At 36.2% G+C, this 13376-nt stretch overlaps 2 protein-coding genes across 5 annotated transcripts in view; one reads left to right on the top strand and one right to left on the bottom strand.

Moving 5' to 3' along the window:
* The first annotated feature begins 1382 nt into the window (after nt 1–1382).
* Nucleotides 1383–3178, top strand: Cdk9 (Cyclin-dependent kinase 9). 2 transcript variants are annotated; one of them, XM_088029346.1, is made up of 6 exons: nt 1383–1502; nt 1556–1698; nt 1758–1842; nt 1892–2268; nt 2315–2582; nt 2635–3178. In XM_088029346.1, exons 2-6 carry the CDS (start codon nt 1559–1561, stop codon nt 2926–2928), a joined length of 1164 nt encoding a protein of 387 aa, XP_087885472.1. In that variant the 5' UTR covers nt 1383–1502; nt 1556–1558; the 3' UTR covers nt 2929–3178. The 2 variants fall into 2 exon arrangements, with proteins under 2 accessions (XP_087885472.1, XP_087885470.1); XM_088029344.1 differs by having other exon boundaries at nt 1383–1698.
* A 527-nt stretch (nt 3179–3705) lies between these two features.
* Nucleotides 3706–13376, bottom strand: part of Atx-1 (Ataxin 1) — a 31611-nt gene continuing 21940 nt past the window's right edge. For all 3 annotated transcript variants that reach the window (XM_088029169.1, XM_088029172.1, XM_088029170.1), the window contains 3 exons: nt 9176–9323; nt 7931–8765; nt 3706–5937 (listed from right to left, as the gene is read on the bottom strand). In XM_088029169.1, the coding sequence (XP_087885295.1) occupies nt 5512–5937; nt 7931–8765; nt 9176–9297 (1383 nt within the window). In that variant the 5' untranslated portion in view covers nt 9298–9323 and the 3' untranslated portion in view covers nt 3706–5511. The remainder of the gene's footprint in view (nt 5938–7930; nt 8766–9175; nt 9324–13376) is intronic.

Genomic DNA, 13376 nt, shown 5'->3' with positions numbered 1-13376 from the left:
ATATTTTACTATTTAGTTCGTTTCAAAAACGCTTCTTTTTATTTGACCACTTTGCTCTGGAACCATCTTCTTATACCTGGCCTTCCGCTACAGCATCAAATAGATTAAAAACTTCCAAGCAAATTCATGAAACAAAGAGAAACAAAGCATTCCACAAGTCGTCAAAAAGTCCCTGAAACAAAGAGAAATTAATAAATAGAAACACGAAATAATTGTGGACGATGGCGTTGAATTGTAGTACCCACTGCTTAAAGTCACAATCGTGTGATACCCACTTCAAAATCTGTTATAATAATCTGCAACATGAAAAAAATTACAAACTTTCAAACCAATTCCTGAAATGAACATAAATTGATTAAAAAAACAACATAAAATTGTTGTGGTTGCTTCAAGTATTGTACCTCTAAATTGAACTCAGCTGAACAATCGTTAGAAACCACCGCTCCGCACGCCACGAAACCCGACACATAACTGGCTGGAGGGTGCATAATATGTAGATACTAGTAAATTGCCAATTTTTTTTAATTTAGCAAAAAATTAATCGTTTGTCGGTAACAGAAGAACAATGCCGAAAACTAATAAACTAATTAAGTAATTCCAACACTTTTTAGCAATAAAAAATTTGACGAACCACATGTTGATTTCGATTGTTATAAACTAAAAGTACCTAAATGTTGTTATTGTAATAGAATAGCGTAATAAAATACAAGTTTTATAAGGTATGGATTTTGGAGCATCCGTGACGATATTAGAAAACGAACCACTAAGAACAAGTGTCTTATAAAACTGTGCTTCAGTTGGTGGTCATCAAAATGAATTATGTCCATTATTGGATTATACTTATAGTTTTAACAAGCAATTGACAAGAATAGTAGCACTGCAGCTCACAAAACTATACTTTAAGAAGTTTCTGAAGATATCGGTAACAACTGAAAAACAATGCAATAATGTAACCTTTAAAGTATCGAATTATAAAATTTTAATTTTGTTTATTTGACGTTGCTGAAATTCATATACCACAAGTCAAGGTTGTCAAAAATATGCAAGCGCCAAAACAAAATGTCGCAAAATCAAAAAAAAAAGCTAGTAATAAACAGATCTCAATTCTTGTATTTACACTCATGATACTCCTGTTTCTGTTGCTGAATGTTTAAGACCGAAAAACTTAGATAAAGATAGTCTTTTCTTAAATTTTCTTATGTCAATTGTCAAATCTGGCCACAAACAGTCACCGGTTATATTTTGGATAAAAATACGACTTTGGTGGTTTTTAATTTTGCCAACTTGTAAAATGTGAGACACGAATCGAGATTCGACTGTAACTCGTATGATACACAAGTGAAATGTTGGTTGCCTACCTCACACATGTGACATGCGCACAATTTCAAAGCTGACATATGACAGATCAGTTTAAAACAAGGTTATGTTTGTTTGTGATTGTGTTTTCATCCAAGAAAGAAAATTAAGCAAAAATGCTCTTTTTATTTAGTTGAAGCTGTGAAGTTGCGTTATTTACTTACCATTTTGCTTCGACTTAATTTATTTTACGAAACAGGTTATGCAAAACAGTACTCACACGCAATCTTCAGCCATGAATATGCGTGAAAAAGAAAAATACATCGAAACCTTTAATTTCCCATTCTGTGATGAGTCTGATAAATATGAAAAAATTGCAAAAATTGGCCAGGGAACTTTCGGGTAAGTAAACCGCTTTGTAAGATGAATTTAATAATTTCAACATCTTACACAATATACAGGGAAGTTTTTAAAGCCAGAGACAAAAGCAACCCCAAGAAGTTCGTAGCAATGAAAAAAGTTCTGATGGACAATGAAAAAGAAGGGGTGAGTAAGCCTCACTCCTCCACATGTGTAGTATAAGAATCTGTTGCAGTTTCCCATCACAGCTCTCCGAGAAATCAGAATCCTTCAGTTACTAAAACATGAAAACGTCGTTAATCTTATTGAGATCTGCCAGACGAAAGCGTCTCAACGTAATAGATACCGCTCAACATTCTACTTGGTTTTTGATTTTTGTGAACATGACTTGGCAGGTCTTTTATCAAATGTGCATGTAAAATTTAGTTTAGGAGAAATAAAAAAAGTTGTCCAACAGTTGTTCAATGGATTATATTACATTCACAGTAATAAGATTTTACATCGTGATATGAAAGCTGCCAATGTTCTAATAACTAAGAACGGCGTGTTAAAACTGGCCGATTTTGGATTAGCTCGGGCATTTAGTACTACAAAAAATGGATTACCTAATAGGTATGATTTGCTAGTGTTTTGAATGTTTGTAATGAATTTATTGAAGGTTTACTAATCGCGTCGTGACATTGTGGTACCGTCCACCTGAACTATTACTTGGTGAAAGAAATTATGGACCACCAGTTGACCTTTGGGGCGCTGGCTGCATTATGGCGGAAATGTGGACTCGTTCGCCAATAATGCAGGGGAACAGTGAACAACAACAATTGACATTAATATCACAACTGTGTGGAACCATCTCTCCACAAGTTTGGCCAGGGGTTGAAAGTCTAGAACTGTATAAAAAAATGGAATTGCCAGTTCAGAAAAGAAAAGTGAGTGGCTTTCTATTAGAACTGTCACTAAATTTATGCATTCTGTTTCTAGGTAAAAGAGCGTCTAAAGCACTACATGAAAGACCCCTACGCCTGTGATCTCCTAGACAAACTTCTAGTTCTCGACCCTGCCAAACGAGCGGACGCCGACACTGCTCTAAATCACGACTTCTTTTGGACAGATCCCATGCCGTGTGATTTAGGGAAAATGTTGGCAAACCACACTCAAAGTATGTTTGAGTTTTTGGCTCCGCCGAGAAGACCCACACAAATGAGACATCATTCTTTACCAAGACCAACAACATCAGCGGTGCAAGACAGCGGATATCAGGATAGAGTTTTTTAGTTTTAAATAAAATCCCGCAAAGACATTCCTAGTTATGACTATAAATCTAACAGAACAATGTTTACAGGACCATAACTGAAAAGTTACACCAATGTTTGAGGTCGGTAGTGGATAACTGCGCCAGAAATCAAGGAATTAGGGACATGCTAATTTTTATTTTATAATTGTTTATGTATGGGATAGCTGATTACATAATAATTTTGGTAATTTATTTATTTGTAAAAATGTGATATTAAAAGTGTCTCACATACAACTAGTTTTATTTCATTCTACAACAAAAATATGTACTTTCAGTTACCTAAAAACACCAATAGACTTATTCTGTTTTTTTTAATACACACATGCAAGACTCAATATGTAGTTTGAACGAGCTGATTGGTCTGAACTTATCACGTCATAGCAATTTTACCCGGTTTTGTGTGAATTCAGTAATGAAAAAGTACGACTTTATTTTTTTTTTATTTGTGAACAATAACGAAAGTTATTGTCGTCAAAAATGTAAGTTTTATCGATAACATACATTAAATTCAAATTTCCTTTTAGATGAAAGAACCTTATTGTAGTGAGTTTTTTCTCGTTTCTCTAAAAAATCGATGAACTAACAAAAAGTCATCATCATTTTCATGTAATTATTTACTAATTATCTAAAATGGATATTTACGTAAGAAATATGTAAAAAAGTGAAACTTCTCTATACGCTTAGATATTGAAAGAATAGAACTTCTTATTATCCGATAGTATGGCAAATGAAAATTTCCTGTAATAAAAAAATAAACATTGTTTAGTACATATCATATTTTATTGGTTTGACTGCACTGCCATCCGGCCTTACAATTCAACAACATGGCACACTGTACATGTATCTGTAAAATAATATATATGTATCTGTACATTTCTGTTAGCTTGTTTCATAGATCCTCTACATAGGTAAATAACATTCTTGAAGGACAAACCTTCATTCAAGGCACTTCATTTATCATTGTCTTCTCTTTTCACATTATATGCGCGCTTTCTAACCACTGAATTTCTTCCAAGTTAATACATTAACAATAAAACTCTGTTGCTGATTTTCTTGAGCTTACCAAATTTTACAAATGATTCTATTTTGGCAAAAAGAATTGGTACTGAACAAAATGGATCCAACAATTATTGTAGAATACTGATTATATGAAATCGTAGTAAAAATTTTGAAGGCAAATATCACAGAATGCCCAACGAATTACACATTACATCACATTTACTTAATTATTACATATATTGCGTAAGGACGCCGAACATAATAAACTAAATGATTTTATTTAGAGCATTAAATTCAACGTCCTGTTTTAAAATAACTTAAGTTAAAATCAATCTAAGACATTCTGTTTACGACAATAAATAACATAACAATTCTTGTTACCAAATACAACGTAATTCCTTGAATGTGACATTCAAGAAATTGAATGGAAAAGCACAGAGTGAGGTATATGTTACAATAATCTAATAATAAACGTACAATTCACAATTGTAATAATAATTACGCTCTTTAAGATAAAGACATGGAGGGAAGTGTCGTTCATTCCACATACTTTACTGTATCACAGCCAAGAATTCACATGGAAATCAATATAAACAACATTAAAAAGCAATAAGGTTTGATTCCTCTCACTCAAGATAATCAATAATTGTTATTTCAATACTCTAGAATAAAAATTTACATAAGTAACGAACGCTAGGTATACAATAATATAAGCAAGAGCGGCGATTTTTCATCTGGCGCTTTTGCTTGGCATCAGTTCGTGCATGACGATGAAATTTATAGTAAATAAAATACAGATCTTTGTGAACAACATTAAAAGCATTTCTATCACACAACTCTTTTGAGATCGACAGTAGCAGTTTCCATACTACCATAGTCCTCTACGTATTCAAAACTTCCTTTAAATCGACTGTTCTTGTCAGTATATATATCACTCTTTATAATACTCCAGTTCATAATCAGCACAGTGACGTATGTTACATCCTGCCCTGTCTTATATTGTCATGAGAAATCTAAATTATATTTCTGATAATTCCATTGCACTAGCACAAAGGACTTATGTTGTTTACATACTTTGCGTCTGAAAGATTAAGTGCAAAACAACAATAACCCCTAACTTGCTAATTTTGAAAGAACCCTTTTACCCACTGTTATTTACAAATGTACATTGCTTTATAAGTGCTTACTTAATATCAGGCCCTTTAGGCGACAACAAATGCTTTGGCAAGTTCGACATTTGTTGCCGATCTAATTAGAGAGCTGAGTTTTGGAAAACAACTTCTTAACCCAATTACACAATGCAAGGAACAAATTAACCGATTTCTCACTACTAAACTGAAAACGAATTGTGAACAATTTTACATTTAACACCGTGTTAAATTTGCACATGGTAATTGGGGCTGTGTCGGGTTATTTCAACATGAGCTAACAAGGCGGGATAATATCATTTCAGAAGCTAGAAATAGATCAGTATGACCTACAATAAAAAACAGTCTATTCCGCGATTAATTAATTTATCAGTTCTTTTTCACAATCACCTTGCAATACCTAAGAATTATTATATTTCATTCTATTCTATGCCTTCTCATCGAATGCTGTTCTTCTTCATCACAGATTTGATCAGGGGCGGACCTTTTTCTTACTGATACACCGTTATCAGGCGACATCGTGTGAGGTGGATGGCTTGTGTGTAAATTTATTGGCTGCATTTGACTAACAGATTGGTCGGTTTCAAGATGGATTTTGGGCACTGCATCCAGAGGCAACTGTCGAACTGTCATTGCTGTGCTTGTTGCTGTCGTCATAATCGTCGTACTGCGAGTTGTCTGAAGGAGCACCGGTTCCCTTGGCGTCAAGGAAATTAGAACGTCACCCACTTGCAGACGATGGACTTTCAACCGATAACACTGTTGTGTCCTTTCAGGGTTACACGAAGCCCATCCCTGGCCGTAGACGAAAAAGGGGTGTTCTATCGTCGATTCGAATTCAACCTACAAAAGAACGAAATATTAATCAACAAATCGAACACTAACAATACTAAAACAACTACAATAGGAAGTAGAAAAATCCAATTAACACATTCCTGCATTAGATTTGATTTATATCGTTTCAATTGTAGTATAATATTTATCGCCAAAGCAACCACTGCTATTATTAATTAATATTTTACATATTACGGAAATGGAAAACCATGATGCGTCAACTTATTGCATAAGAATATGGAATTTACCTTCGTAACAAATGAAAAAACTGAACTTTAGAAATAGATAATTCAAGTAATTAGGCACCCACTTTCTAGATCATTTATTTATTAAAATCCTTTCTGTCTTTAATAATCGTGCTAATGAGTTGTAATCAGCTCGTGATCTCCCCATAATAAAATCATTAAAAAATAATGAATTTGCATCTATCACTGAGCATTCCATTGAGTCGAATAACATGCTGAGGCAGCCCCCGGCAAGGTCGGTGATCCTTCTGAACGCATCTGAACTCCGACAACTTTCCGTTTATGAACTCGACAGTACCAGTATAAAAGTAGTAATAGTCCAAAAATTCAAAGAATTACATGGTGTAGCAACCGCCTAACAAACAACTATCACAAATTCCAAATTTCCAAGCGCATTGCTGCAGGAAATGTGAAACAAAGATGAGAAAAGAGAGAACGATGACGCTGTATTGTGTTCCAATAGTAGGCCTGGGTCGTTCAAGGACATCAAGCCCCGGAACACAACCACTTCTTTTCTGCTTAGACTGGGCGTGGAGTACTACGAGATTTGTACTCGAAACATTCCACTTGCACGATCAAAGAACTTGTCTGGTGACAAGCTGAGTCAATGTACCAAACGCAGTCCATATGATCAGGTTTTGATCGGAATTTTGAAATGGTACCATGAAAATGATTTGCCAGCGCACAGGACAGGCCTCAATTGTTGTGCCCACTTTCATACAAATGATTTCAAGGTGTGACAGTGCGACCTTTTTTTGTTAGTTTTCATTTATAAAAAAAGCAAATATCTAGTAAACTTTTCCATGCGTGCGTGTGTAGAACTGCAAATCTGACCGTCACGATTTGCGTCAGACCATAAAGTGAACAGACAAAAATTGTGGAAAATAATTATTACTGAGTCTTCCTTCTCATGCAGAGTGGATAAGCAACACTCATTCAATTCCGGTGAAAATTTAAAGAGTATTTGAAATTTAGCAGTTTTCCTACGAGGGCAATAATCCCGGAATGAAAACACCAAAGACATTCAAGGAAATATCAGTGGTAAAAATAACACCAGGTTTCAGCCGATGAAACTAGTATTTACTTTTTTTTCTCCGGTTGAGCTTCCACTCTGCTACACTGGTACTATTTTTGATTCACAAGTCTAGTCTCAAACTATTTTAATCCGTATTTACAAATTTTAGATATCAGAGTTCTGCCAAAAATGTTACGACATTACTACAGTTCCTACTACTGGCAAGGATTAATGTTCTAAAATTAGAAGTCATTCTGGATTATGTTTTTCCACTAACTGAACAAACCTTTGTAGTTAAAAAAAATTAAAGTTAAATATGATGATTAGATCATACCATCAGTTGAGTAAACAGTAGTACGTGACTCATCTCACTCGTTCTTTTAATACAGTTGATATTGTCGTAAACACATTTTACGGTTCATGACATTGTCTGGTTGGACTTTTTTAAGCACATGCTTTTTCTTTGTGTGCTGTGCAATATGTAATTCTCCTTTCTTTAACACTAGTTATTAAAGTGGTCACATAGTCATTTGGTTGATGACATCAGCAAACCATAAAAATATATACCTACTCCTCTATTTATATTTGCACGCGTCTAATGAACACCTGTGGTTAGACACGAAACTTTTTCTTGGTAAAGTTTAAGGTCACGTAATTGCAACAATTGAAGATGTGCTGTACGTATGTTTCATACAAGTTGACTGAACTAGGTCTATCTAAAGTACCTTGAATTTTAATTTACCTGTGTGCGTCTCTGGTTGTAACTAAGCGTAATGGTGGCAGTTCCGTTTACTGGATTTTCCTCTATTCTAACAACAGTACTTTCCGCCAGCCGTAATTCAGGACTGTGCTCTGCCGACGAAACGAAATCTTCAGTACGCATATCCTCAATTTTCCTCAACTCGCCACTAGCGAGCTGTATAAGAGATCCTTTCGTGAAATTACTGGGCACCGTATTATTATTATTGATGGGTTTCTTGGGAGACCTAGGAGGCGACATCGTCGCATTGAGCCTCCTTCTAGTCAACTCCGCCGGTTTTTGTAAATCCAAAGGTGCAAGAATCCTGCCACCATCTTCAGGTCTGGTTAGTATCCGGTGCTTCAAAGATCCTTCTTTACCAGTAGGTACTTTGAAAGCGACAGATTGATGGTTTGCCTGAACTTGAAGCGGTTGTGTAGTTTGTGTGGTAACCCTCTTATCTCGTAAAATGCTTTGGCCTGATTTGACGGGCGACGGAGGACTGAAAGTGGACGGGGGTGACAGGAACGTTGCAGAAGTGATAGCAGTGGGAGTCGTCGGAGAAAAAGGTTCCATACTTTGCAAAGAGGTAGTAGGAAAAGTTGATCGGATCATTGGGGGGTAATGATTTTGGTACATCGTGAATTGGGGAAAATGCGAGAGATGGTGTGGTGCTGTGTACAGCCGGTAATATGGAAGCTCCTCAACGATTTCATCCTTGTGTTGGGTGAGATTTACTGGGGCTGATATTGACGGAGGCGACGGGTATTTGCTGATTGTGTGTTGGGATGGTGGTAGGCGCATCCCGTTCGGCGATGTGTTCACCCCATTGTAGCGACTAGAAAATACAAAAAGATAATTACTAATTGTGACAACTCATGCAGATAATCAAACAATTAGATACATATCAAAGATCATGGGTTCAAATAGTCAAGGAAATGTTTCTCATTCTTTAATTAAAGAAATCAATTTAAATTAGTCACAGTTGAACTTCCGTAAATGGTTCATCAATTGAATTTCAGCCTGCCTTTGAGGAGCCGAGATGTGGAAGTTCAACTGCATTTGAAATGAGCTGAATGCAAAATAACCAGAATAGTAGAGGGGTCATAATATCTAGTTTTATCTGGCGTTTATTTTACATAAAAATATTACATAAACCGTCAAACAAAACGAAAATTATTATTAGATAACGTTAATTTATTTCAAGGATTTCTTAAAATACTGAATAAGATTATAAATTGAACCAACCTTGAAGGAGGTACAGGCTTTGGGGCAGGTCTAAGAAATTCAGGCGGCTGCTTCGGCGGCCCACGCCAAGGTTCAGGGTAGGTCATGTAGGGCACTCTTCCCTCCAAACCTGCGGAAATCATCGGCACCGAGTCTCCTCGCCGCCCTTCTGAAACAAAAATATCGAGGAATTAAAATAGGGCCTCCACACTATCCTGCTTGAGAATTATGCGAGAATACTTGAACATCTCATCTAAAAGCACCCTACTTGTGAGTGAACGTGAATCATGACCTAGTAACCTAATCCACGAAAGCTTACATACGATCAATTTCTAGCAGGGGCTTGAGACGGTTTTCATGAATTAAGTGTAACAGACGCCTACGCCACAGGGTAATGGTGTAGGAATGTTACTAGACGGTTATGCATTTCTTATTGTTTGGACATAATAGAATTATACCAAAAACTAGAAAAACAGTTTTGATTTATTCAATTCATTAGAACAGGGTCCTCAAACGTTTAATTTCACCAGTACAGGTGTTTAAACAGGATGCAATTTGAATATGCATTATGCTTGTAACGTGGCGTTCAACTATTATTATTCATTAGTACCTAAATTATCAATTTTATACACATCTAACGATTGCTCATTTGTTACCTAAGTTTCCAGTTGCATCTTTTTAGTAGTTATTTGCTACCACAGCTCCTCATAACTCTATTTATTAAAATATCTACATACCCGGCATTATAACAACTCTGCTGGTTTCACTCAAAGAATTCGTGTTGTAAATTTCGTAATCGCGTCAATCGAAACTTGAAAAACACGCAGTTTACAAAATATTCTCATGGAAATAGGTGCAACCTCAACATAAAAAGTAATGGTATAACATTCGATTAAAACCGATTATTTTCTATTGTTAATGAATAAATAATCTGTGATTAAAAGTGCCGATGGTGACGCTGGCAAGGTCGGCTAGTCATCATTAACAGTGGACCGACGAGTGCAAGGCGAAGGTTGGCGTACACCTAACCTTCCTCAACCGAAATGAATCGTGAACCGCGACTCAACATTTGATTCCCAAACAACAAATCTAAATCCTAACATAAATTCCAATATTAATTACTAGAAACGTAAAACAGATCTTCTTGTTATGCTAGCTTGACCAATGATCCTCCTGAAGATAAAACGTGCAGACAGACCCACAGTTGTCCACGTGCTTCTGTAGGTCAATTATTTATTGACTTCAATATGCTGGCAGCAACAGTTAATTACTTTAAAACCGCTCTTTTCATTTGTCTTAAATTACCAAGTTCAATCTTAACGCAGAGTCTCATTTACAACAGCAGTGATGGGACGACCATGATATTGCTTTAATTAATATTCCATTACTAGAGTTAATTTTCTCTTTCATTCTATAAAAATTAAGAGTTGTCACGCTCTAGTACGCGCAATGAAATTACGTAATCACTAAGATAATTGTTTATAGTGAATGAGTAATCGTTTAAATAGATCGTCTAACTGAAAACAAATTTTATTCCGCGCATGAGTTACACTTACTACGCTTGTTACTTATAAGACCTAAATTACTATAAGCTGTTGTTGTATTTACTCAAAATGCTCTGATTTTTGAAATTATGACCAAGCTTAATCTAACCCCTCACTAAAACTAAGAGAAGTTTCAGCTTAAATTCAACCCTTCCCCCGCTTAAGCATTCAGTGAGCACGGGATCTTAGTTTAGATAGTTTCGAATATACACTATCTAGACTGTTCTGGGACTCCCAATTCTGCTAGAATATTTTATTTTTAGTCAACTTTGTAGTATTGATCTACCAAGCATTCTCAGGTCATACCAAGAATGCATCTCACATGTTTAACACTGAAAATGTCAAATACACCAACCACTGCAGGTGCAATAATATTATGTGGTTTTATCATAGAAAACAGCCACGAAATATTAAAGTTGCTGGTTGTACTGTCATGCAGTTCATTCCAGAGAAGAAGTCTTTTTACAAATTCATGAATTCTATTTTAGAGTTAGTAGGTATAAAATATAATTATTACAACTTTTATACGCGACGTATAACTAACTATACATATTTATAGCGGCCAGTGTGGGAAGCCTCCTTACCTATATGCGCCCGTTGACATGTGCCACCACTCTGTTGAATTTATCGACGTGGTTTTGTGTCTATATTAAGTTTTGCAATCAATACAAAATTACAACGAAGACTAAGTGAGATGTTTATTTATGACAAAGTAATGACTTCAAATAATGGTGGTTTTGAGTTGCACGCCAGTGAATTAATCATTTTCAAGATGATTTTGCCGGTTCTAGACAGAAATTAAATGCTTTAAATCATAATTAAATAATGCCACATGATATCTAGATAGGAGTTTGTAGTGACAAATGGGCAGTAGAGTAGTGCGACTGGAAATTCTACATAGTCATCGCCTCAAAGCACAATGACATTTTGCTGGAAATGTGTTAGCTAAAATTAAACAATCGACTTCATGGGTTTTCCTGGTTTAATGTGTTAAAAGCAGACTCTTGAAGGTGCTTAAGTAAGCCACACTTCAAGCAATGAAAGTTATAGTTGACGCCACTGTAGTTTAAAAGCTCATCATTCATCCTCCACGTTCCCCTTCTTCCTTCACCTCACTGTGAATGAAACTAAAAAGCTCCCCCTTGTTGGGTCAGGTCATATAATAAGGTCACATTTCTTAGCCACCCTTCCGTTGTCATTCCTTGATCACGACCCTTCAAACAGACAAAATCCACCGAGAACTATCACCTCCCTAAATCTTTGATTAAACAAATCACCCACCTCCTTCGTTTATGAAACTCCCCCACGCCTACCACCCTCGCAATACTCCAGCAATCAAGCCCCCATACAACAAATTACGAGCACTTACATCCTAATAATTGATGAACTGATGAATGATCCTTTCTGTATGTTCGGCAGTTTTACCCCGACCTGAATTCAACCTTGTAGTAAAAATCAATGCAGCCTTGGCGTGTTGTGGTTACCGTGGAGACGGCGCCCATTCATCCCGCTCGCGCCGCCCCCAAAGCTGTGATTGCAAAGCTCAAGCTCGTCGCTACCAAATTCGCACACGCCCCCGACGTACTACCGCCACGGGACAAAGTCTTTCCTTTGTCTACACAACCATGTCGAACTATATGTCAACGTTGCGAGGTAGTGAAGTCGGTCCTTCATGGCGGCGTTGGCGGCGACGGCTCATTCATAATTTAGGACCAGACTCGAATAAATCGAGCAATCATAAAGCCTTTAATAAATTATAGAGGGCATTTTATTGCGAGGTTCATGAATGGATTTTCGAGCTCTGGGCTGCAATAACAATACGGAACTGTTTGCTCGGTGGATTTTTTTTAGAACAAATAATAAAAAGAGTTCCCGTTTTATACGTTTCGTCGGGTTTGTTCTTACTTCCTGTTTTTCGTGTTGAAGAAATTGTTTTGGTAAATGTGTGCGCCAGAAGGATCTCCGTGGGCCATTTTTACACAACTGAGCGTTTAATTTATAAAGACATTGTCCATTTAGAGGGGCACAAATAGTCGCCGCCCACAGGTTCTCTAAAATATATCCGGATAATGACGTCAATGCAGAATTCGAGTGCAAATTACCCTTTATTATCAATATAAAATTGATGTTTCGATGTGGCTAAATATGGGAATGCATCGATTTGTTTTAATAAATTATCTGAACGACAAAGTCAATAACAATTAATTCTTTAGCTGATTTAAAATAAAGTTAGACGACAATATTATCGAAGTGTAGATGTGGCTCACACCAGTAATGTTATCTCGAAAGATTATACATTATCTCAACTTCGCGCGCTTCTCTGCTTTCAGTTATCACAAGTTATTGATTTAGCAGAGCGTTGATATTTATTTATAGAAGCAAAGCTTTCGCCAGTATATACTCCCACTCAACAGAAGACAATTTGCAGGTAGACATTTTAAAAATTAGAAAATTATGACTCAACTAAAACAACAAACTGATGAACTGCTCTCGTAGAATCATTGGAGAAAACACCTCCAGTAGTTGGTTTATTTGCAGAATGATATTGAAAGCTGATATTGCCGGATAAAAATTACCACTTGACACCTCTGATAACACCGAATTTATTTACCTATCTCGCATTTAAACGAGCATGCTCACGTTCTGTACCTAGTTCTAGAAATTGATTTACAACTACG

Source organism: Gnatocerus cornutus, chromosome 2, assembly GCF_029298725.1.
Source record: "Gnatocerus cornutus isolate USDA-ARS CGAHR chromosome 2, icGnaCorn1.1, whole genome shotgun sequence".
Taxonomy (NCBI): Eukaryota; Metazoa; Arthropoda; class Insecta; order Coleoptera; family Tenebrionidae; genus Gnatocerus; species Gnatocerus cornutus.
The sequence above is the reverse complement of the archived record's forward strand: the minus strand, read 5'-3'. Positions and strand labels throughout refer to the sequence as shown.

Bases quoted from the DNA above. Each gene is read 5' to 3' on its own strand.
- Cdk9 (XM_088029346.1), top strand. From the start codon at position 1,559: ATGCAAAACAGTACTCACACGCAATCTTCAGCCATGAATATGCGTGAA. The intron at 1,699-1,757 runs GTAAGTAAACCG...CACAATATACAG, and splicing joins ATTGGCCAGGGAACTTTCGG to GGAAGTTTTTAAAGCCAGAG. The intron at 2,583-2,634 runs GTGAGTGGCTTT...TTCTGTTTCTAG, and splicing joins TGCCAGTTCAGAAAAGAAAA to GTAAAAGAGCGTCTAAAGCA.